The sequence below is a fragment of the Primulina tabacum genome, chromosome 16 (genome assembly GCF_025594145.1).
Source record: "Primulina tabacum isolate GXHZ01 chromosome 16, ASM2559414v2, whole genome shotgun sequence".
Classification (NCBI taxonomy): domain Eukaryota; kingdom Viridiplantae; phylum Streptophyta; class Magnoliopsida; order Lamiales; family Gesneriaceae; genus Primulina; species Primulina tabacum.
The window spans coordinates 36123983-36148471 of NC_134565.1; the positions used below are offsets into that span (position 1 = coordinate 36123983).

Here is a 24489-nt window from a genome sequence, read left to right on the forward strand (position 1 = left end):
CCTAGAGAAATCATCAATTAACGAGACAAAGTATCTCGCCCCTCCTAGGGATACAACCGGTGCTTGCCAAACATCTGAATGAATCAGCTCCAATATGCTTTTGCTCCTGGCAGTAGAAGTGCCAAACTTTAATATGTGTTGTTTACTGGTAACACAGTGCTCACAAAAGAGTAGTAACACTTTTGTAAGTCCCGACAGCAGCTTCCGTTCTGAGAGAATTTTCAACCCCCGTCCTGACATATGCCCGAGCTTTCTATGCCATAACACTGTTAATTCTTCTCGTGAACCAATTGATGCAACAGCTAGTTCTGCCTCTTTGTGTGTTTCTCCCAAAAGTACATACAAATTTGCAGCAACCTTTTCCGCCTTCATAACCACAAGCGCGCCTTTCACAATTTTCATGATTCCGTTCTCGATACGAGTTTTGCACCCGATGTCATCCAATTGCCCCAAGGACAAAAGATTTTTCGTCAGTCCTTTCACATGTCGTACCTCATGTATGGTGCGAATGGTGCCATCAAACATTTTAATTTTGATAGTACCGACCCCAACGATTTCCAAGACATGATCATTTTCCATGAATACAGATCCTCCTGAGACTGGTTCATAATGATCAAACCATTCTCTCCGAGACGTCATGTGCCACGTCGCACCTGAATCCATAATCCATGTTTCACAAAATTTGTGTCTGCCTTCTGCAACTGTCGTCGCTTCGCTGAATAATATTTCACCACTGCCTGAAGTACTAGCCACATTTCCTTGAGAACTTTTATTGATAATCGTACACTCTTTCTTGAAGTGCCCTTTACCGCCACATTTAAAGCAATAAATATTTTTATTCTTACTTCTCGACTTTGTTCTACCTCGCCTTTGGCTCCCACTGGAGTCACGGTCCATGAATCTTCCTCTTATCATCGGTAAAGCTTATGCTTGCTTCGAGGTTACCAACCTATCTTCCTTATTCTTGCGCCGGCTTTCTTCTCCGAGAATCGCAGTTAAGACATCGTCGAATCTTAAAAAGCCCATAAGAATATTGTTGGTAATGTTGATGATAAGTTGATCATATGAATCTGGTAGACTTTGAAGTAGAAGCTCCGCACGTTCATTTTCCCCTATTTTATGCCACATGGAAGTGAGTTGGGCAAATAGAGTATTTAGTGTATTGATATGATCGGTCATCGATGAGGATTCCGCCATCCGAAGAGTATAAAGCCTTCTTTTTAGAAAAATCATATTGTGTAGGGACTTGACCTCGTACATCTTTGTCAGAGTATTCCAGATAACTTTTGCTGTTTTTATCTCAGAGATACTTGACAAAACTTCGTCAGCTATAGCCAAGTGTAAATTGGCAACATCATTATCATTCATCTCGTTCCATTTTTCATCATCTGTAATCTCCACCGGTCTATCTCCAATAGCCGCCAAGCAATTCTCCTTTCTTAAAACTGTTTGCATTTTTATTTTCCACAGCATAAAATTGTTTCCATTGAACTTTGCTATCTCGTACATTCCCGCCATTATGTCTACAACAATTTAGTAGACTGGACAAAATTAATCCCGCCTTAAATAAAAAATCTCAAAAAAAATTTTCTGATGTGGAAGATCAGTCTAGGCTGCACCAAAGAGCATACTTAAAATTTTAAGAAATTTCAAACCAAGGGTCTGATACCACTTGTTGGTCTCATGTGCGGAATTTGAGATAATAAAATCCGAAAATAAAGAATAAACTGGACACCGAGATTTACGTGGAAAACCCCTAAAAATTATTAGGGTAAAAAGCACGGGCAAGATAAAAAGAATTCCACTATAATATTTTGTGGTGTACAACTCACTCGCTGTGTTTCCAAATAGAACATGCACTCTCTTAATACAGGAGAACAAAACACCTCACAAATATTATAGAACTAAGCACTCAAATGCTTATAAGATGAGAGAAAACTCGAAGAATGGATGATTTCAGAATGAAGGGGTGAGCTCTATTTATAGAGCCTCTTGACCGTGTGAACACGCGTTAAAAACGCGTTATCTGAAATTCCACGAAATTTCCTTCAGTACGTTTCTTTTTCCAATTCAATTCAAATTTGTCAACTTGTTGGCCTCACCTATTAAATTCTGCCGACATCACACTAGTTTTTGACTTAAAGTCTTCTATCTTATAACGTAAATTATTACTTTAATTATATATTAATATAATTTTGTTTATTATCATTTCAAATTTAATATATGAGAAATAATGAAAAATATTTTTCTTTTTTAAAAAATAAATAGATTAATGATATCGAACATTAGAATATTATTAAATATAACACTTATTCATATTTTTTATCATATAATTTTCGATACATTTATATCCATGTATGGATTTAAAAAAAAATGCAGAGAGATGAAGGTAGCAAGAGATTTTGAAACAAGAAGTCAGTCTGCCGTTTGAACGAACAGTAAATATCACATCAAACCCGAAATAAGAAAGAAGCCAACTGACCTATATTCAATGCAACCCATATTATATATAGCACTTCCGAACATATTTCCGCTTCCTCATTTGAAACCATTCATCTCGAGCAAAACGACGGCGTTCTAGGTAGAGAAAGATGACCGGGGTGGTTATGTTGACGAGGGGCGGCGGGGGGAGGAGCTCGAAATCTACGGTGGCTGAGGTGCGGGAGAAGCAGGAAGACCAGCAGCTGTCTCTGCTGGACTTCATTCTATCGGGCTTGAGGAAGTCCATGGTGTCAGCCTGCCGTGTGTATAGGGCGGAGAGAGAGGTGATATCCGCCGTTCGTCACATGGAAATCGGGTGGCCCACAAATGTTCAGCACTTGACCCACGTCACTTTTGACAGATTCCATGGTTTTTTGGGTCTGCCTGTTGAGTTTGAGGTGGATGTCCCCTGTGAAGCTCCGAGTGCTAGGTATGTCAAAAGTTGTTCCAGGTTTATGCTTCTAAACTGTCTTCCATTTGTTTATATTACGGTTTTTTGGGTACCATGAAAAAAAAATCGAAATCCCGTTCATTTTTGTGGTGAGTGCTGAGCTACCTAATTTTTAAAAATTTCCCTGACACCAATCAATTTTTTGGTGAATTCTATGTGTTTTTTCCCCATTTTTTGTGTTCAATGAGTTTAGATCTGCGGCACTATGTAGAGAGTTGTTGGGTTATTGTTTTTGTGTTTGATGTTAGAACTAGAATTTCATGTTGGTTATGGTTGCCAGCCAATGCTTGAAAATGTGTAATTAACCGACGGATAGAAGGAGGTAGCAAAATTTATATTTAAATTTCGTGATTTCTGGGTCGAGAAACTAATACTTGGATACTTCAACATTCCAAGAATTTGAATTTTTTAGACTGATGATGTTGCCTCTGTTGGCATTGAATTTTGGCCGTAAATTTGGATCTAGAATTGCCTATGCGGTTTTTGGCCGAAAAAATATGACATGCTTTAGATCCTATTTGATTTATTTTGATTTTATCTTGAAATCCTTAAATTGGATTTGTTCATGCATAATTTTAATTGGCTTGTAGCTTTTCTATCAGATATCGTGTACTTGATAAGAAATAATGAATATAAATTAATGAAACAGTTAGCAATCCTTATCTATTTTAACTTTTCCAACTCCCAATGGAACATGAATAAAGATTGGCTAATCATAATTACAACCCATTAGATAGGTAGGTGGAAATGAAAAGCGGACCTCATGAAGCCAGTAAATTGTACCTTAAAAGATTCAACGACTCCTGAAAGCTACTAACTAGTACTAGCAGATGCTGAGCAAGGTTGTTTTCCCACATGTGAAAAAATAAAATTTACTTTTAATATTACCGAAATATATTTTCCGCATCAAGTTATTTTCCTAAGATATTAACCCAGTGGGAATTGCAGAAACAAAAGTTTCATGTCTTCGAGGACCACGAAAGGTTTGATTAGTTACTGAATTGAGTAAGCATTTTTTCTGATAAGGGGAGGAATTAATGGTTGATGCATGCATCTGTACGTCCTGTATCTTTAATTTAATCTGGCACTGTTGCCATATCCAAATACTACGACTTGCTGTGAATGAGATGATATTTTCAAAGCAAAGATTGATGGTTTGTTAGAAGTTTATATTTGGCAAGTTACAGGCTTCTTGGATTAAATTTTGCAGTGTCAGTGTATTCGGAGTCTCCGCAGACTCCATGCAATGCTCGTATGACGCACGAGGCAACAGTGTCCCAACTATTCTGCTCTTAATGCAGGAAAGACTATATGCACAAGGTGGTCTCGAGGTGAGCTGACATTGACTTCAATTCATGCCAAACGTTTCTCTGATCGTGATACTTTGGTTTTAACCTTTAAGAGCTTAACATATGTATTTGAAATCTTTGTAGTCTGAGGGAATTTTTCGGATAAACCCGGAGAATAGCCAAGAGAGACATGTCAGAGACCAGCTCAACCGGGGCATTGTACCCGAAGACATTGAAGTCCACTGCTTGGCAGGTTTGATCAAAGCCTGGTTTCGGGAGCTCCCATCGGGTGTTCTTGATGGGCTTTCGCATGAGCACGTTTTGCAATGCAGTGTGGAAGAGGACGACTGTGTGGAGCTTGTTAAGAAGCTAAAACCAACCGAGAAAGCACTTCTTGGCTGGGCAATTGATCTCATGGCTGATGTTGTTGAGCTAGAAGAATTTAACAAAATGAATGCAAGAAATATCGCTATGGTTTTTGCTCCAAACATGACTCAGGTTATCCAAGGAAACCATTGACGTTTACCTTCAAATTCTGATCCATTAATTACTACCTAAACTGACCGATCCCTTCTATTTTATGTGGTCTTCTGCTAGATGTTGGATCCATTAACGGCTCTCATGCATGCAGTTCAAGTGATGAACTTATTGAAGACATTGATAGTTAGAACACTGCGTCAACGTGAGGAGGCTGCTGGGGAAGGACATTCACCCTTGTTGTCGTCTCAGTTTTTGGATAGGCAAACTGATGGCAAGTACGACACTCGACATGAGATGGAAACTAGCCGCGAACCTACCCCGGAGGCCTCAGATGATGACTCGGGAGCTCTGTACAGCCCATGTAGTGAAGAAAAATGCGAAGTCGAGTCATTGAGCGAAATAGAAGAGAATTTCCTGAGACAGCTGGATGAGAACGAGACCGCCAAAAATGGCTTCAGGAAACGAGTCGAAGGTATTTTGTGTAGAGAGAATACGAGTCTCACTAGTAATTCCACGTTCATTGCAGATTCTCGTCTCACATCGTCCGGTGACAGAGTAGAGAGTTCTCGACGTAGCATGAGTAATGGTGAAGATTCAAAAACACGTTCAGTTTCCATAAAATGGACTCGAGAAACGTGAATGGCAACATTGCTACGGAAGACAACCATGCAGAGAATCTGTGACTAACTAGCAAAATTTTTGGGAATGCCAATTCTGTAAATTTCTGTGCTAAAGCTTAGGATTCATAAGACATGCAATGGGTTGATTTTAATCTGATTGTTTCAGTTCAGGGCTGAATTAGTGCCTTTTGCTCGGAATGAAGTCCTCTTGTTTATTTTGTGCTATACACGAATATATATGATATAACAATTTCGTATGTTCAAAAACTTTCCTCAAACGAAAATTGACTGCATTGGATACCTAGCGTAATTGTTTTGATTGTCCACACTCTATGCGGATGACCCAAGAATCTCCAGAACTCACTTGAATCTGGTATCATAATGCCAGTTCTGTAATTTTAGATTACATATATGCCAAATTATTTATAATTAAATATATTTAATTTTTGGTCAAATTTGAGTGTACAAATGTACTTTGAAAACGATCAATATGCAAACACACACGTCTGTGTTCGAATGACGGCAAGTGATTGATGTCGTTTAGAAAAAGCAATAATTAATGAATCTATCTCAACGCGCCAGTGATTAATTACGAGTCCTTTAGAATAATGTCAATTTTAATTACTCTAAAAACTCGTAATTAAAATATCACTGTTAGATACCGACCAATCTAGCGAGGTTGCCTCTTGCCTCGGCATCTATGCTTATTTTATTTAATTGATTGTGAAATAATTGTTTTTGTTAGACATGTCAAAATGAAAAAATACGACGGACCGAGTTTAGTTTTTTTTTTTAGATGGTGGGACGGGTGGATCGACATGATGGACATAGAAAATTTTATGTATAATATAACAATATTTAAATTAAATAAATTTTTTTTTTTTGTAAACGTACGTGATTGCATTCGAAATTTTCCGGTTGTATAGTATTTTTGGGATATATCACATGCAATGATATTTTATGCAGCAAAAAAATCTCGCATTGTGAAATCGCGAGTGACGATCACATGAACCGCTCGAACGTATATGTTCGAAAAATCGTGAAGAGGATTTTGTTTAAAGGTGAATCCATTCTAATGTCGTAAAAGACGTCCGACTAGAAAATATATGAATCGGATTCAAACATACTTTTTCATATGTATGATCGAATTAGAAACTCATTTAACAAAATTATCTCATGATAATATATAAAGTTTTTACGGACTTAAATATACATAGATTAATTCAGAATTTCTACTTTATCATCAAATTTTAGTAAAACAATTACAAGAACAAATATTAATGTAATGTATCGCATTTGTGTTGGTGAAAACAAACATATATTTATGTACTAATAATAACGAGAAGCTTTAACTACTGCTAAAAAAACCAGTATCTTCACAGTTTCTATGTGCACATTACAATGATCACTATTTAAGTGTTGCTTTTCAGTAAACCAAATATTCTATATGTATACATGCATGTATATCATCAAATTTCCAGATATTCCTTATTTTTTGAATCTCAAAAAACACCCAAAAAATAATAATAAATTTGTTTTGTTGTTTTTAAGATTGCAAACAAGCTTCCCAGAAAAGCCGATCATTCTCTCTCCCAACTCTCGAGTCGTCCACCTCACCCTTCGCCTTCCCCACGAGGTCCTCCGGCGGCGTCACCGCCGTCCTTCCCCCGCAACATTGATCAACCACGCCGTCCTCTTCGTCACTATCGCCGTCACGGCGTTCTCCTCGATCGTCCTGCTGACTACCAAAACATCCGCCGACATTATCATAATCCTCGCTATTGAAACCAAAGATGCCTCCATCCGCCGCGTCAACCTCGAGCTGCACATACGCGTAGTCAGGCGATGATCCATCGCTGCAGGACATCGCGTCGTCTTCCGATTCCGCCTCAGATGCATCGCCGATGATGACATCAACACATTCGACCTCGGAATCGCCGCTCGCCTCGAATAACATGTAAGTAGATGCATCACACGAAACTCTTCCCCAATTCATGGTGATCAAAATGCATCAATTGAAGAAATAACCTTAATTCATTCGTGCATATATACCTATATATGTGTGTGTGTGCGGATTGGTGAAGAAAATGAGAGGTAAAGGCGTGGGATAGGCTGTCTTGTTTTGACACTTTGGTGATCCAATGAAGTGCGTTTCCTGTTTGTTTGTTTAGGTTACGTTTGGGGGCTCTTTTTATTATTTGCACAAGTATTATATAAGATTTTTTTTAAAAAAATTTTATGTCTAATTTAATAATAATTAATACAAATTATTGATGAGTGATACTACAATCTGAGAGATGTAATATTAAAAATAAGTCGTAATAATAATTTTGAGGAAAAATATTGGTTTATGAGAATTTAAGAAAGAAAAAAAAATGAAGTTTTATAAATGAAAAATTCTTTATATAATAATATAGATTAATATTATTATCATTAACGTGAGCAAACAATGAAATAAATTCAATCAAGTTGTAAATAAGTTATTATGTCTTCGAGTTGAACTTGAAAGTAAAAGTTTTTTTGTTTTTGTTTTTAGTATTGAAATTAAAAGTTTTGACAAAGCCTACTTGATTATTTATATGTTAGGTTGTATTTAGATTGATTAATTTAAAATCAAACGTGATTATTATTTTAATGGTATAATTTGATATGCCGTGGATTTAAAACTCATTTGAATTTATACATCCAAGTAAGTTAAAGGAAGAGTAATAGTTGTGGTTTACCACTTCATAAAAAAAAATGTATTATTTGATATCGTATGAATTTGAAATTCACTAATAATTTATCCGTCAACAAATTTAAAATAAATATATTTAGAATTCATAATATCAAATATATTAACTCAAGCACAACCTAATATATTGATGTCTTCGAAAATATCGGGCTAACATGTAAGACATTCGACGCCTAATAGGATGATATATCAACTCGGCGTTCATCCCCCATCGATCTAGTGAAGACACGAGTCTAGTGATTGCTCGACTTTAAACGTGAATGAAAAATTAGATATGACGCCTGCCTACAAAATATTGACAAATGGGAATATGTGTGTCTTCCAGAGAAATCGACTACTCTAACCATGTAAATAATTAGATATGGTAAAGTGAAAGAATTTCATGGGATTATATGTGCCATGAAAAAGTATGCTCGGTAATCATTTTCATTTTAGTTATGTATGTCAAAACTCAAATATATAACAATTTGTGCACACTCATCACTGATTATTTTTTAAACTCGATATTTGTGTGGATAATAGTTATACATGTGATATTTTTAATTATATATTATGGTGTTTAATTCTCGTATTATAATATAACAATTGTTGTAAATTTTAAATTAAAAACAATGATTATGTTGAGAAAAAATAATATATATCTGTGTGGCTAGGTTACCATTTGATGAGGTGTCCATTTGTTGGGTTAAATTTGAATGAGCCGAGAGTAAAATTTAGACGGTCTCTAAGAAGTTTTTGTCAGGCAAGCTGTTGACATTGCGTCGTCTGATCTGGTTGGTTAGGTGAACCATAAAAAAATGATGCTATATCTTAATAGATCATAATGTCTTTGCTAGGAATATGATCAACGATAGAAAAATATTAAAACTGATATTTAAAGGATACAAGACAATATGAGTAAATAGACACGTACTTCATCGAACTCATGAATCTAATAACTCGATCTATTAACATCTAAATAGATGCATTATATGCTGTCATAAATATGAAAAAATAAATTATAAATTGACTAATAAATATAATTTTTAATCTAATAATAAGCTGTTAATGCTAACACAATCGATTCTAGAATGACTGCCGCAGAAGGTTCTGCTAGAAGCAAATTAATGTGGACCTTTGCTATTCTCGCGCACGCCAAATTCAAATTAAATACTACATTGATATTTAATATTTATGGCATTTTTTTGAGAGAATATTTCCGACATTTTTGCTGGCAAGCAACTTGTGCATTTTTTCCCCATATTTTGACGGCTGCGCTGGCTGCTATAAAACAGGATACAAAATCAGGAGAAAAGGCAGAAGATGTAATAGAAAAAAAGTAAATTTAAAAAGAGCCTCAACAATAGGGCAAAGATACAGCGTTATCATAAGAAAAATCCACCGACGCAGACAACGAAATCATGCTAAAAAGAAGACTAAAAATTAATAAAATCAATAAATCAATAGTATGTCTGATTTGGTGTTCATGTTACATATTACAAGTACAGTGGCCCAAAATTCCTCAAGGATTACAGGTTTCTGGGACATCAGTCCTACAAATATGGACTATGGAACAAAAGTGGGATTACCGTTGATCCACCTCATTAGCAGGTTCCATATTCTGAGATCGCGCAAGGTGGTTCACGCTCGTCCGTGGATGAACATGAAATTAAAAAGATTTGTTTTGCTTATTGTCTCTTTTAAGCTGAACCTTCAATTTTTTGCCACCTAATTGGAAGCCATTCATCATGTTAATCGCATTCTCCGCTGCAGCTGGCGAATCGTAGCTAACAAAACCTGCAGATATAAGAAATTATAATTAAAGCATGAGCATTATTTGAATATAATTATTTGCAACGCAGAAAGTTTATACCAAAACATTTGCTGACTCCGGTTGCTTTGTCGATGAAAACTTTGGCACTCACTACTCTACCAAAACGTTGAAAGGCATTTGCCAGATCGTCATCACCAAATTCTTGGGGAATGTGGTAAATGAATAAATTAGCTCCTGGTGGACCTGCTTCAAAATCCATAAGAAGAAACAATTATCTTGTGTACTATATTTAAAAAATAATAAAGCAGATAAGATTCTTGAATAAAATTCCAACCACACCTTCAATCTGACCAGAACTTGTATTGACACTTGAAGATGCTGCAGATTGACTGTTTGTGGTAGTAGGTGATAGAGGTCCGGTGGGCCCCCCTAAAGGCTGATTGCCCATAATTCCTCCGGGATATGCCATAGGATATTGAACTCCTGGAATTGCTGGATAAGTAGATCCTACATAGCTGGGGGTGGACATGTAATTTCTTGGGGTCATTCCAGATGAAGGGTCAGGTGTGACTCCACGTGTCGCATTTCCCTGGTTTAAAGGTGGAATCAGATTGTGGAAAGCATGTTGATTCTGCAATTGTGGTAGCCGATACTGCATGAGTCCATAAGTCCCCGGAGTCTACAAAGGCGAGCATAAATTGATGTAAATGTACCTTCAGCGACAAGAAGTGCCAAAAGGAGAAAAGTAGTCCATTAAGTAGAAAAATTTATTAAGTAAAGACATCATAAAAAGTTGTGTTAAACAATTCAATCCTTTTCCAAACATAGAATACAAAAACCTGATACCCATATCCATTATATGGTGGCATATATCCCATCGGCAAGGCACCAAATAAAGAAGGATGCTGCCTGGAATCAGCACTAAGCGGATTCGATGTCTGCGACAGCGCCTTCTGAGCCCTCCGTGACTGTCTTTCCTTTTCGGTATCAGCCCACTTGACTACCAAAGGAACAGTTGAGCCCTATTAAATAACCAACAATATTAGAATTTATACAATCAAATCGACCAGTGATGCTTTACTAATTTTTTTGGGGGACATTCACTTTTACTCGACTGAGAAATACTATGCCAGCAGCTTCTACGTTGTACAGCACCACCCACAAATATATGCAAGGTACCAAATTTGAGTCCCTCTTACCGTAAGTGTCAAAAATAAATATAAAACGAATTATCGACAAATAGTGTGAGAAGCCATCAAATCCGAAGAACCCCAAATGTACTTTCCTCTTATGTTAAATTTTTTCCCTGAACCATCCTCTTATGTTAATTCTAGATAGAAGAATTTGACATCAAAATAAAACAAAAAACAAAAAATTAATGCCTTGTCCGTTCTTGTTTATAGGGAACAACTTTCAGTCCTCTAAAATAAAGAGAAGCACTATCATATACTTTTATTTTCTTTCCCCAAAATAAATATTCCATCTAGGGATGTAATCGAGTCGAGCCGAGCCGAACTCTTGAATGTTTGAGCTTGGTTCGTTTATAATCGAGCCGAGCTCGAGCTTTATTTAACGAATATATGCATTGCTCACGAGCTTATTCAAACCTTTATCGAGCCTAAACAAGCTTAATAAATATGAATTATACATTTAAATTTTTATTAAATTAATTAAAAAGTAAATTATATATTTAAAGAAAAATATATTATTCTCATTAAAATTTGTAAATTTATTATAATAAATATATTTAATAGATTTTTCTATATATTTCATAAATAATATGCAAAATTAATAAATCATATATCAAAACTATTATTTTTTCATCTAAAAGATTACTCATGAACTTACCAACGAACATGTTCACGAGCTAACGAGCCGAATACTGTAAAGCTTGAGTTTGGTTTGTTTATCTTAACGAGCCTCATTAAACGAGCTCAAACGAGCTTTTATCGAATCGAGCTTCGAATAGCTCACGAACAGTTTGGTTCGTTTACATCCCTAATTCCATCCACCTTGGATCTCCAACATAACTATTTCACTTCCAAAAATACCTATTGTTATTTAGTATTATATTTATTACTCCAAATACAACATTTTAAAATATTAAAATAATTCTGACAATTTCTGGAACAATTTGGCTTGTATAATAAGAAAAATATTTTCCCAAAAATAAAACCACACACATATTTTACTTCCTCTAAACTCTCGAAACAAAACAAAACAAGGAAGTCCTGTACTTTCCCGGTTTAGGAACCAATGGTGGAGCTTTAAACTTATCTACCAGATGCTTTATCAAGGATACCAATCAGTTTTTCATATGCAATATGCAAAATGCACAATAAAATGAATTCGACATCGCAATTTTTTGTGTGTGAGATAAACATCAAATTTGTACTGAAACAAACCTCCATTTTGTGCTTTCCATTGAGGGCTTCAATGGCTGAAAGTGCTTGTTCTTTTGTCTCAAACTTAAGGAAAGCACAACCTACGACAAACAAGTTCCTGGATTAGGATTTCACAGGATGAATGTGTATACTACAGAAGCTAACAGAAAAAAATATCCAATTCACCTTTGCTAGTTTGCTGGGAACCTCTAAGAATTTGCAAGTCTTTTATCCCTCCATATTCCGAAAATAGAGTCAAGACATCAGCATCGGAGATATTTTTTGGGAGCATACCAATAAATAACTTGTGCTCTGAAATTTTGATTAAAATAAGAAACAGCATAGAATAACAATGCAGGAAAGAATAATGAAATTTTTTTATATCAAACAGTGAAAAAATTAGCATTACCATAATCGACAGGAATCTTTTATTCAAAAAAAAAGTAAAGGAAAAATAAAATCACATTTCACCTAGTCTTTCTAACTCTCCATCGGCGTATTTAACTTGCAACGGACTAGATGCCTGAATTGGACAAAGAGAACACATCATCATCAGATGAAAATGACGACAATGCATGCCAGGCAATATCGTACACTACAAGAAATTTCATAATCAACAATCCATGCAATATCAAAAAAAGGAAGCAGATATGCAATAAGGTCAACATTTCCAAATTGGAAAAACAAAGTTTATCTTTAAAAAATATCATCACATTTGCTTATCCAGCATATGTATGGGGAAATCCAAATCGAATGGCTCATATATATGTCCAATGATTCACTGAACCTATAAAAATAATCAACCTACAACCAATTTCAAGACGTGTCATGTCGACAGAACCCACTGACAAAAATTTAAAGCTTAAATAGAATATATTCGACATGAACAGTAAAATGAGGATAGGATAAGACATTGCTAGATGTCCATAAACTGAAATTTGATTTATTTAATTGGGTTTGTATGTCTTATAAATATCTTGTTATTGTTGGGTCTATTGAACTTTCACATGCTCGTGTACAAAATATGCATCTATACTCAAGGAATTAGTTGAACTCATCAATAGCTATAGTAATTAGTAGAGTCAAGGGGTTTGTATGCAACTTTATGAATATAAAAAGTTACTAATTTGTACCATAAATTCTAAATTATATCCCGTCTCTCCAACAAAAACTGATCCCTAAAATCAGTTTTCATCTAAATTTAACCAAAAATCAGAATTAATTGTTATTTTCCAATTTCATTGCGTAACCACTAAAATTGCACAAGTTCCAGCTCACTTAGAATCAATATTTTAAATCCTTCCATGCGAATCTGATATCACTTCCAATTTATTCCCAAAAATAACTCCATCTTGTAGCGACAGATCCTGAAATTTCACCTGATTCCCCTCAACCAGATGCAAGGTGAAAATCCAATCCATGGATTGGGATCTTGCAAATTATCACAGAGAATAAAATCACAACTAAATTAGCAGAGAGCTTTCTAGAGTCCGGTGTGAATTCTTACTCTTAAAATTCAACGAACCTTAGCACAACACATTAAAAGAATTCTACTAGCAGTTATAAACTTCAGCACCGATGCATGAAATAACTTCACCTGATAACCTTGATCTCTGCTTCTTTCCTATGAAAATTTTTAAAAACAATAATAATCTACTTTCTCACTGCACTGTTAATTTCTATCTTCATAAGATCTTGCCTACGAAAAAAAACGAGCAGCCATTTATTTCAAGAAACCATCAATTCCACCAAAGCACAATCAAGTAAGACAACCCTAATCAAAACCATTCATGCATAGCTAGTCAGTAACTAAATTCTACATTACACCAAGTCAATCAACATTTTTTACCAAGTGTACTCAAACACATTGTCCAATCTGTGTGATAGTAACGCACACTAACAAAATTACACTAACCCCAGGCAGCGTCTTCTTGTTATGGCACGCAGCGACAGCCTTGTCCGCTTCATCTCTCGAAGGACATATAACAAAACAACACCCTAATTCAAACACAAAGAAAATCAGGGTTTTAAAACCATAAATCCCCCCAAAGAGGCTCAGAACCACACAATCCGATCCACCAAAACAAAGATCAAACCCAGCATGCAACGAGTCTCTAAAAACAAAAAAAAAAACAAACCTCGCGAAGCACGCGTCTCCTTCTCTTTGATTATGTTGACCTCGTCCACGATCGCGAATTCCCTGAACATTGCGAGGAGCTGCGACTCTGTCAGGTGCTTCGGCACTTGACCAACAAAGAGCTTCACGCTCTGCTCAGCTTCCGCCATTGACGTCCGCGCCCCCTCTCCACAATACCTCGATTTTCTCCCAAAATCTCTTCAAATATTCGATGTGTGATCCCAATCTCGCCGAGTTTTCCGCTTTGTTCTTCGTTGTGGGCAGTCTTCGCTTGTAACGAAGGGGGAATTGGGAATTATGTGATGGCAAATTTGGGATCTTGAGTGAATTTATTATGATTGGAAGGAGTGCAATTGACCTCGTACGTGGTATTTAATTACGACATGCCACTACTTTCGGGTTTCTGTGCAACGGTTTAGCCCAAAACGGATAAAGTCGGCGGTTGACTAAGCTCACTGTAATAATAGATTCGGACTGATGTGTGTACTAATACTGCATCAATGGGACCCACTATTATTATTTTTTATTTTAAATTTGTAAAATATTTTAAAATATTAATTATTAAATTTGTCTAAAAAATACATAGAATTCCAAATATTGACAACAAAAAAATATATATATAGTTAGTTCCAAACTAAAAATAAAAATACAAAAACAAATAGTTGATAAAAAAAATTGCATTTAGTATTATCATAATAAGATAGTAGCGTATGGAAAATAATATGTGAAAATCATCGATCATTGGGTTGAAAGATATAATAGGTCAAATTAAAATTTAAATTCAAGGCTCCCAATATAAAACACAGTATATTATATTACATTTTATTATTATTACTATTATTATTATTATTATTATTATTATTATTATTTTGAAAGCATTATCTTTTTTACTGTGGGTGGTATAATTTTCCCCCCAAAAAAAAGTACAAAAAAAGGTATAGAATCGAGATTCTATGGCTTTTGGATTTTGGTATTTTAACTACTTTTATTTAAATAATTTCTCTAGCCAAGCATAATGTTTTTAGAAATATTTTTTATCCTTTGGGAAAAAATTTTTGTTGAAAAAAGCAATTCTCACAAAAGAGGATCAATAATCATGCTCATAATCTATTGTCTTAAAATGAAGTTAAAATGTGGTTTTCTGTCATCAATGTTGACAAGTACAAAACATTTTAAATTATAAAATTTTATATTTTTCTCTAACAAAATATATTGTACCAAAAATAAGACAACGAGATAAGTATGTAATTTTATAGTTAGTATAATCACTATCATCTATATAATCTGTAAGATCTAAAAAATTCGAATACGTAACTTGACTGCAAACAATCTATATTTTTTATTAAAATATATGTTTAATTATTTTAAAGCATTAAATACATAATTATCGCATAGATATGTGGTTTATTGCATTGTTCATTAAAGTTTCACGTGTTAGGGCTTTCAGTAGTATTTCGCTCTCGAAAAAAGAACGAAGACATGAGATAATTAAGGAAAAATATTTTTATTAAATAATTAGTTTTAATTATTTAATAAATGATGTAAATAAGTGTGATTTTCGAAAATGGGTCTTGGTTGGATATTTTTACTCGTAGGGTCATATTTTAAACATGTACGTAAATTTTAGTAAGTCGGAGAATTTTTTGAGGATTCAGACAATATTTTAAAAAACGTACCTAAACGAAATATTTTTCGAGAGTATTTTTGGACTTAGTGGGATTATATTATTACTTAACGAGCCTAAAATCTTTCTAATCTCTTTGTTTTTAATTAAGAACTCATTAGCACTTAATATATTGACTTAAACACTACAATTAAATCCTAAACTTTATCTCCCTACTTCGGCCGCCCCACCCCTTGCAGCAGCAGCAACATTTTTGAATTTCAAGAGCCTCTCACCTTCAAATTCTCTTTAGTCTTTTCAAAGATATTATTTCTTGTCTATTCGGTGCAAATTCTATGCGAGTATCTCTAAGTTTTCGAACATAAAAACCGCAAAGTCACGCCTAAAATCTCGTTTTTCTCATCATTCACATCATTGAGTAGGTCTCTTGTGAGACGATCTCACGAATATTTATATGTGAGACGGGTCAACCCTACCCAGTGGGGGAGCCATGAATCCGATTCTACCCGGGCTAGAATTTTAAACTCTAAAATCTTTTAATATTTTAAATTGATATACCCGGGCTAATATCAAATTTATCCAAAATTATACAAAATTTTACATATAAAATTTTTAAAATTTTTTTGGACCACCCAGGCTAAAGCCCGGGTGAAAAATAGAGTGGTTTCGCCCCTGACCCTATCGATATCCACAATAAAAAATAATACTCTAATCATAAAAAGTAACATTTTTTTATGAGTGACTCAAATAAAATATCTGTCTCACACAATACGATTCGTGAGACCGTCTCACATAAATTATTTACAACATGATTTACCTCAAAGAAAAAGATTGAAGATAGCAAATGTGGGATCTAGTTTTGTGAATATGAAGACAAACTCGTGTTGTAAGATTCAAATTTATTAATTATTTACGGTATCTCACCAAGTCAACGGGAAGGGCATATTGGTAGATATCCCTCTGAAGTAGGGGTTAATGTTAAGGTTGCCAGCCTGTCCGCCCAATCCACCATCCAATAATAATAAATTATTAAAAATTGAATCCAATTCTCGGCCCAACTGTCATCTTATCTTGTCACACTTCCACTTTGACATTGTCAAAGTACATCTATTTATTATAATTTCGTTTATTTACTATATATACTCACGAAAAAGTCATGCAAGGACGATCTAATGAATCAATTTTATAATATATATTTTATTTGAGTCATTCATAAATATAATATTTTATGAGATATATATATACATACATATATGATATTTTGAATGTCTTTCGTTGAATATATTACAGACCTCGCAAAATGTTTATATAAATATATTGTGAAATGTCACGTCATTTTGTATTAAATTTTTTATAATGTTCACATAATATTTTGTGGCCTATGAAATATCCAATAAAAGTGGCTCAAAATATCAAAACTATATAGTTACATATATCACATATTTTAGATGAGAACAATTATTTAAGTTGATTAATATTCATTAAGATGGCTTGATTAGGGAATTATCGAGAACATAGATACGTTAAACGAACTTAGAAACTTCTTCTCACTCGTACTTATGATTTTGTTAATTCCATTAACTTGATTTCGATATACTATGTTTCGGCTAATTCGGTATTCCTATATACTACCAAGTCATTTAATTTTGTACGTAATAATGTATATTTAGTTAAGTCTGAGAAGACCATTTGATTCAATTGTTGATTAACGTACACGTTTAATCTTTAAATAATACGTGAAGTTTTTTTTTTAAAAAAAATAATGATGATGCGACTGTAAAATATATTTGGAATTGATATGGATAATATGAAACTTTATATAAATAATTTTTCAATTATAAAAAATATATAAATGCAACATATTTTATTGGATAGAGATAGTTTACGTTTAAAAATTAACATATTCGGTGGGAAAGAGATTTAATCCTCATTTGAAAAATGGCAATCTTTATGTCATCCTTAAAAATTAAATTATTCGGTGGTACGTTTAAAAGAGTTTTTATTAACTTAGTCGCTCAATCACTGCACTATTTTTGCCTTCATTTTTAATTTTTTTAATTAATAAAGGACACAGAATTAGAAATAGTCATTTGACGTAACTTTTCCAATTAAGCACACCTCACTCACGTGTAGATTCAATATCTATATAAGTTTTCGTATACATATAGACTCATACTGGTATTTCTATATATTTATGATTATTTAACTAAATGACATTTATTTTTATAAAAAATGTTTGACTAAGATCATTTTTCAAACTATAAAAAAAATAACAAATTGCAATCAGTAACATTTTTTTGCGGGCATCTCCAAAATATCAGAATTTAACTAGTCTTCTTTTTATGGTTCAACTAGAAAGAATGAAGAGATTGTTTTTTTAAAGAATTACGAGACGTATTCGAAAAATAAATCAAATAGGTCATGCCCTTTTATGGGTTTTCATGAAGGGCTAAATGCTATTCTCCCATACTATTTTTTTTTATCTCATCTCTGGGCAAAGGATTTCTAGGATTTTTGTAAAATAGGAAGCAAAAGTATCATGAGCATTATTCAATCACCACAATGTGCAGTCCCGCGTCTGCAATAGCTAAATTGAAAAGATAGAAAATAGATTGTCCTAACATTTAATAGGCATCGGAGATAACCTTGAAAGTTGAAACTCAAACTACAGAAAACTTAATACACAAGGAGAAAGTACCGACAAGTTTGAATCACCTGCAGATGGTCCCCTGCACAGAAACTGTTTAAATATACAGTCGAAGAGTATAAAAATGGATCACCGCAACATATAATCAGTGCTGTGATAGAGATGGTCCCCCAAAAGAGTAGCGTTGCGAGATTGGTGCTGCTATCAAGCCAGATTCATGGTGGAGATTTAATCCCAGGCGAAATTCTGATGGTTCCCGAGGTGGGTGCAGTACTGGAAGAGGTCTATGACTAAAGTTGGATTGGTCACACAAAGTATATGGTGCAAAAGTTCTTTCAACATCAGCGATTGGTGCTATAAGACGAGTTCTGAGCTCACTTGTAATCTGATCGTTAGCAAACATTTCTCTCCCAGATAGAGGATACAATTCTGGAGCCGTTGCTGCTGTTCTTGGGAGTGAGAGGTACCGGTTCACCAATGAGGTTGTGCTCTCATCATAAGGGTTGAGTGCTTCCTTTCCGTAGTCTCTGGAAATTTGGTTAGTTGTATCGACAGGTGGTGCAGCATTTGGTATTCTCTGAGGCCCTTTAAGGCCATAAACATGGTATTCTCTTTCACTGAGGAAAAGCGGATCCGGTTGTCGATTAGCTTCTCGATGCTGAACTGTAGAATCGATACGCATAGATGCTGGATTCCTCAGACGATGCTCCTGTTCTTGCTCATATCTAATAGCATCACCACCTGCAGTTGTTGGCAAGAGATGCCTTCCTTGTTGAAGGCCACGACTCCTGTATTCTTGCTCGGTAAGAAAGAACGATTCTTGAGAAGGAATTGTGTTGGAAGGAACGTGGTACTGAGAGAATTGCTTTTCATGATCCACAGGTGTAGACCTCAGCCACGGGGTAGGCTGGAACAGCTTCGTTAGATGTTTAGTCTGCATATATAAGAATGATCATAATGAAAAACATCAAAGTCGAAGTTCAGACAGAGATTGAAAAATTAAACAACCCCGACAATAGAAACTGGAGTCATCTTCATACTTGCTTCATTGTTAACTGTGTATCAAACTTGTGTGTCCTTTTATCATAACTGTCTTCAATTGCTTTTCGGAACACACTTTCAGGTAGTGGAATGCAGTCCTTGAGAACAGCGAACCGGACCTTTGAAATGTAAAGACTAATATTATCAGAATAAATCTGACGAATTGAAGAAGGAACAGAACAATAAAAATTATATCAGAAAAAAGTAAACCTGAGCAGGGAATCCCCCACCAAAAGCTGCTGGTTCAAGTTTCATGCCACCAGCAGAAGATGCCTCATAAATCCCGTACAAGAGCTTGAGATCATAATCATACAGGAAAATTTTAAGACCGATCTTGATGTCCAACACAACCTCTTTCTTATTAGCTGGCACACCCATTACTTGGTAACGGAAACAATCTGGTTTAGTTTTGGCATTACACATAAAAATCAATCCACCAAGATTTTTATCTGGTTTCTCATTCATTTCCTCCGAGGCTTCATGTATATCATTGTCAAGCCCCTTGCCGTTTTTCTCTAGATTTCGGTTGATATTCTTTCCATCATTATTCTGCTCATAACTGCTTTTTTCCCCTTCTTTCATTCTCTCCCACTTCCGGTTTTTATCAGCCTTAACTTGTGAAATGGATTTTGCCTCTTCTTCTTTGGTTCTTTTCCTCTTCTGGTCTTTAATGGCTTCAACTTGAGAAGAATTCTGGACGGACGATTTGGTTCCAATTTGAGGATTAAGCCTATCGAGTCTGAGCCACGTGCAAGGCTTCCTAGCTACAGGAGCTGCAGAAGATTCCTTGGTGTTTCCATCCTCATTACCATTTTCTGATATTTTCTTATCAGAATCTACTGGTTTTGATGTAGATTCAGAAGCATTACCAGTTTTGCCCCTATGTTTCAAGGCTTTCTTGTCAGGAGTGACTTCGTTTGAAGTAGATTTGACGGCGAGTCTACTCTTTTTCTTCTTTTTAATCGGTGCCATACTCTTCCCAGCCAACAGAACTTCTCCTCGAGTGAAATGCTGCAGGCCATGACAATTCAGTAAGAATTCTGGGTAACTTCTGGTGTTATGTATATTTCCATGCCTTCCTTTTCAGTTAAATTATTATCAAGAAAGTTAATAAACGGCAATAGCGAAATTCGACAGCATTCACTCTTCAAATAATTCATGACAGGACGGTATCACTCAATCCTTCACTCCCCCAATGGACGGCTTGCAGTGTTTTCCACAACTCAAAGTTATACAACAACCATATTCAGCGCATTCCTAACCGACATAAAAGCAAAAATAGCCACAAAACGACCAACGAGATTCCTAAAACCATATGTTTCCTAATTTCATCACTAATTCAATCATTTTGATCCGATGTCCCAACTTTTCCCCACTTTCTTGGCAAGTCCCCTCAATGATCAAACAACGAATGAACGACAGATTAAGGTTAAAAAATTTAACACCCAACGCTCAAATTTCCGCAACAAATAACAAAATATCATTTAAATAGTCTAATTCAAACACGGCAGACTAACCCTAGTTTCCCTAAAACGTAACTACAACAAGGAGAAAATTCAATTTTAACAACTGTATGAAGAGCCACCCAATCCGCCGAAGCAATTTATTCACTGAACTGACCTCGAGCTTGGAGTTACGCCGCCGATGCTCAGAATTCGATCGACAGAGCGGCGCCGAGAGTAGATTTGATAGTCGCTTCAAATTCGAGGCTTATATTTCAAGAAGGCATATTTAAATTTAATTTAAATTGGGCATTAAGCTTTGGGCTGAGCCCGGAATGAGTTTGGAAGGCCCGAAAACTATAATTTATTTATACCAACTATGGATGGCACGAGATATTTTTATATTTTAAATTTAAATGTTTGATTTAATTATAATATTTTTATAAAAATTATATAAAATGATTTATTTAGTGATATTTTATTTTCAAAGGAAAGTTTTCAAACTTCTTGTTGGGAGAAGCTATGAGTTTTTATCATAAATAAGATATTATATATAAGTTTTCCATATCTTTTTCTAATACAAATATAAATGAATCACATATTTACTAGTAAAATAAAATTATTGGTAAAAAATACAAAATTAAATTACATTTTTATGTTATATAGAAATGTAATATTTAGCAACAGTCTATGCGTGACACAGTCATTAGTAAATATAAAATAAAAAGTAGTCTCTTCTGAGACGGTCTCACGAATCTTTATCTGTAAGACGAGTCAACTCTATCGATATTCACAATAAAAAGTAATACTCTTAGCATAAAAAGTAATATTTTTCATAGATGACCCAAATAAGAGACATGTCTCACAAAATACGACCCCTGAGATTGTCTCACACAAATTTTTGCCTAAAATAAAAATATGTTTTCATAAAATGTTTTGTGTGATTTTTTTAAAAGGTAAAAAACGAATGTTAACTATTATTTGATTTTACTCAAATATCTATAAATATAAATTTTCCAATGATGTGTTGGGTATTTTCGAAAACTCAAAATGTAATTTGTGGAACTATAATATAATACTAGTAAAAGATATTATTATTTTAATTTGATTAAATAATACTAAATAATTAACACGAAATTATTTTCGATTTAGAAAATTCGATTTAAAAGGGAAATTTTGTTTTGATTTTTTTATATTTAAAATATGAAGTGATTTGAAAATGTTTTTAGTAGAGTAAGAAGGGTAATTATGAAATTAAATATTTTGGTGTCCTCAAAGGTAGTTATTCTAAGGCTCTCACACTTATTATAATAGTATAGAAGTATAGATTATACGTCTTCGACATACATTTTATAATCTAAATGAATTATAATTACAAAATAGATGAGGAAAAATATTGTTGGTGTTGCTACGGCAAAGGACATTTTTTGGAAAAAAGAATTATATTTAAACCAAGATTATTAATACTTAGGTTGCGGAAGAGTTTATTTACCCACTTTAAACATACCTAATCATAAATATGAGATATACTGTGATTTTGTTAAAAAATACCAAACGTGGGATGAAACCTCAAGCAACCCACAATATCGCATTATAACTCAAATCAAACACAACTTCATTTGCTATAGCTTTCCGGATATGATATGTTATGAGTTTATAAATTTTTATTTTATTTTATATAAATATAGGTAATGTTTGGTTTGCTGTATTATTTATCAATATTTGTATCAAATCTAATATCATGTTTGATGCACCATATTATTTATCTATTTACCAATTATTTATCTTACGTCAATCAAATCATTTAATTGAAATTACAATATAAATTTTAATAAATAATATTATAAATATTTTATTAATATTTTCAAAAATACAAAACGATAATATTATATTATCTCAAATTTAATCAAATTAATCAATCAATAAACAATCGATAAATCAACATACGTGAATTCAACACATGGATTAGAGTAAATGTGAATGGAGAAATTATCGATCAGAAACGAAAAGTTTACATCAATAAAAGATCGATAAATCAACATACGTGAATTTCAACGCATGGATTAGAGCAAATGTGAATGGATAAATTATTTCATTTTAGTATGTAATATTTGTTTTTTAAGATTTTATTTATTTATCCGACGTGGTGCTGATGTGACATCAACAAATGACTAAAATTGTCTAAAATAGAAAGATACACGGAGTAAAACTGAATTTTTTTAACATATATGATGTGTATATGTATTTCTTGAATTGAATCATTGTATGGGAATCTTTGCTCTGTATTTTTTTTGGTTGCTTGATTCTTGAAAGGGTTTTTGAGATTCAGATGAATGTTCATGTAATTTTCCCTCCTTAAATGCTTGTTAGTCTGGAAGCACTGTTTTTTTATGATTTATTTATGAACACAAATGTTGATTGGTCTTTTGGCGACGATGAGGAAATACGGTTCAGACAGCATAACGGGACAACATGGATTTAATTAGTTGAGGAAATATTTATGTAGTATTTTAGGCGTTGAACTTGAAACTCATGTTTTTAAACAAGTTAACCAAAAACTTTATATATTGCTGATGCATATATAGGAAACTGGAAGGCAAAGTGGCTCTAATCACCGGTGGAGCTAGTGGCATTGTCAAGGAAACAGCCACTAAGTTTATAGACAATGGTGCCAAAGTAATGCTGGCCGACATCCAACAAGAGCTCGGCCACCAGACGGCGCGGGAACTCGGGTCAAACGCCAGCTTCATCCCATGCGACGTCACCCAAGAATCCGACATCTCACAGGCAGTTGATTTCGCCATGTCCCAGCACGGACAACTTGATATAATGTACAACAATGCAGGCATCGCCTGCCATACTCCACCAAGCATAGCCGACCTTGACACGTCGGCCTTCGACCGAGTTATGGCAGTCAATGTCAGGAGAGTCATCGCGGGGATCAAGCACGGGGCCAGAGTCATGATCCCGAGGAAAAGTGGAGCCATGTTGTGCACATCTAGTGTGACTGGGCTCGTAGGTGGCGTAGCCCAGCATACGTACTCAATATCCAAGACTACTGTCATTGGAATTGTGAAATCCGCTGCAGCAGAGCTGTGCAAGCATGGCATTCGGATCAACTGTATATCGCCTATGGCTGTTCCGACCCCCTTTGTCATCGAAGAACTCAAGAAATATTTTCCGTGGGTGGATTCTGAGAGGCTTGTGAAGATGGTGCACGATTTTGGTGTGCTGGAGGGAGCTGTTTGCGAGACTAGTGACATAGCTAATGCCGCATTTTTTATCGCGTCCGATGATGCAAAGTATGTAAATGGTCATAATCTGGTGGTGGATGTGTCTTTACTTCAATCAAGAGTTTGAATTTCCCAACACCAGATCAACTCAAATGAAACCAAAAAGCTTATTT

The 24489-nt window shown here is 34.6% G+C and overlaps 4 protein-coding genes across 5 annotated transcripts; 2 read left to right on the top strand and 2 right to left on the bottom strand.

Moving 5' to 3' along the window:
* The first annotated feature begins 2460 nt into the window (after nt 1-2460).
* Nucleotides 2461-5495, top strand: LOC142530057 (rho GTPase-activating protein 2-like). The gene is made up of 4 exons (XM_075635818.1): nt 2461-2911; nt 4143-4263; nt 4366-4719; nt 4819-5495. The coding sequence occupies exons 1-4, from the start codon at nt 2592-2594 to the stop codon at nt 5338-5340; spliced, it is 1317 nt and encodes a 438-aa protein (XP_075491933.1). The 5' UTR covers nt 2461-2591; the 3' UTR covers nt 5341-5495.
* Nucleotides 5496-9455: 3960 nt separating this feature from the next.
* On the bottom strand, nt 9456-14647 carry LOC142530163 (RNA-binding protein BRN1-like). Of its 2 annotated transcripts, none has more exons than XM_075635959.1 (9): nt 14331-14647; nt 14108-14190; nt 12664-12715; nt 12379-12504; nt 12214-12293; nt 10648-10830; nt 10148-10487; nt 9908-10054; nt 9456-9831 (listed from the first exon to the last, which is right to left on the bottom strand). In XM_075635959.1, exons 1-9 carry the CDS (start codon nt 14476-14478, stop codon nt 9704-9706), a joined length of 1287 nt encoding a protein of 428 aa, XP_075492074.1. In that variant the 5' UTR covers nt 14479-14647; the 3' UTR covers nt 9456-9703. The 2 variants fall into 2 exon arrangements, with proteins under 2 accessions (XP_075492074.1, XP_075492075.1); XM_075635960.1 differs by having other exon boundaries at nt 9908-10051; nt 14331-14646.
* Nucleotides 14648-18545: 3898 nt separating this feature from the next.
* LOC142530162 (uncharacterized) lies at nt 18546-21399 on the bottom strand. Its single transcript, XM_075635958.1, has 4 exons — nt 21262-21399; nt 19852-20652; nt 19641-19760; nt 18546-19534 (listed from the first exon to the last, which is right to left on the bottom strand). Exons 2-4 carry the CDS (start codon nt 20611-20613, stop codon nt 18746-18748), a joined length of 1671 nt encoding a protein of 556 aa, XP_075492073.1. The 5' UTR covers nt 20614-20652; nt 21262-21399; the 3' UTR covers nt 18546-18745.
* Nucleotides 20650-24443, top strand: LOC142530164 (secoisolariciresinol dehydrogenase-like). Its single transcript, XM_075635961.1, has 2 exons — nt 20650-20672; nt 23669-24443. The coding sequence occupies exons 1-2, from the start codon at nt 20650-20652 to the stop codon at nt 24441-24443; spliced, it is 798 nt and encodes a 265-aa protein (XP_075492076.1).
* The last annotated feature ends 46 nt before the right edge of the window (nt 24444-24489 follow it).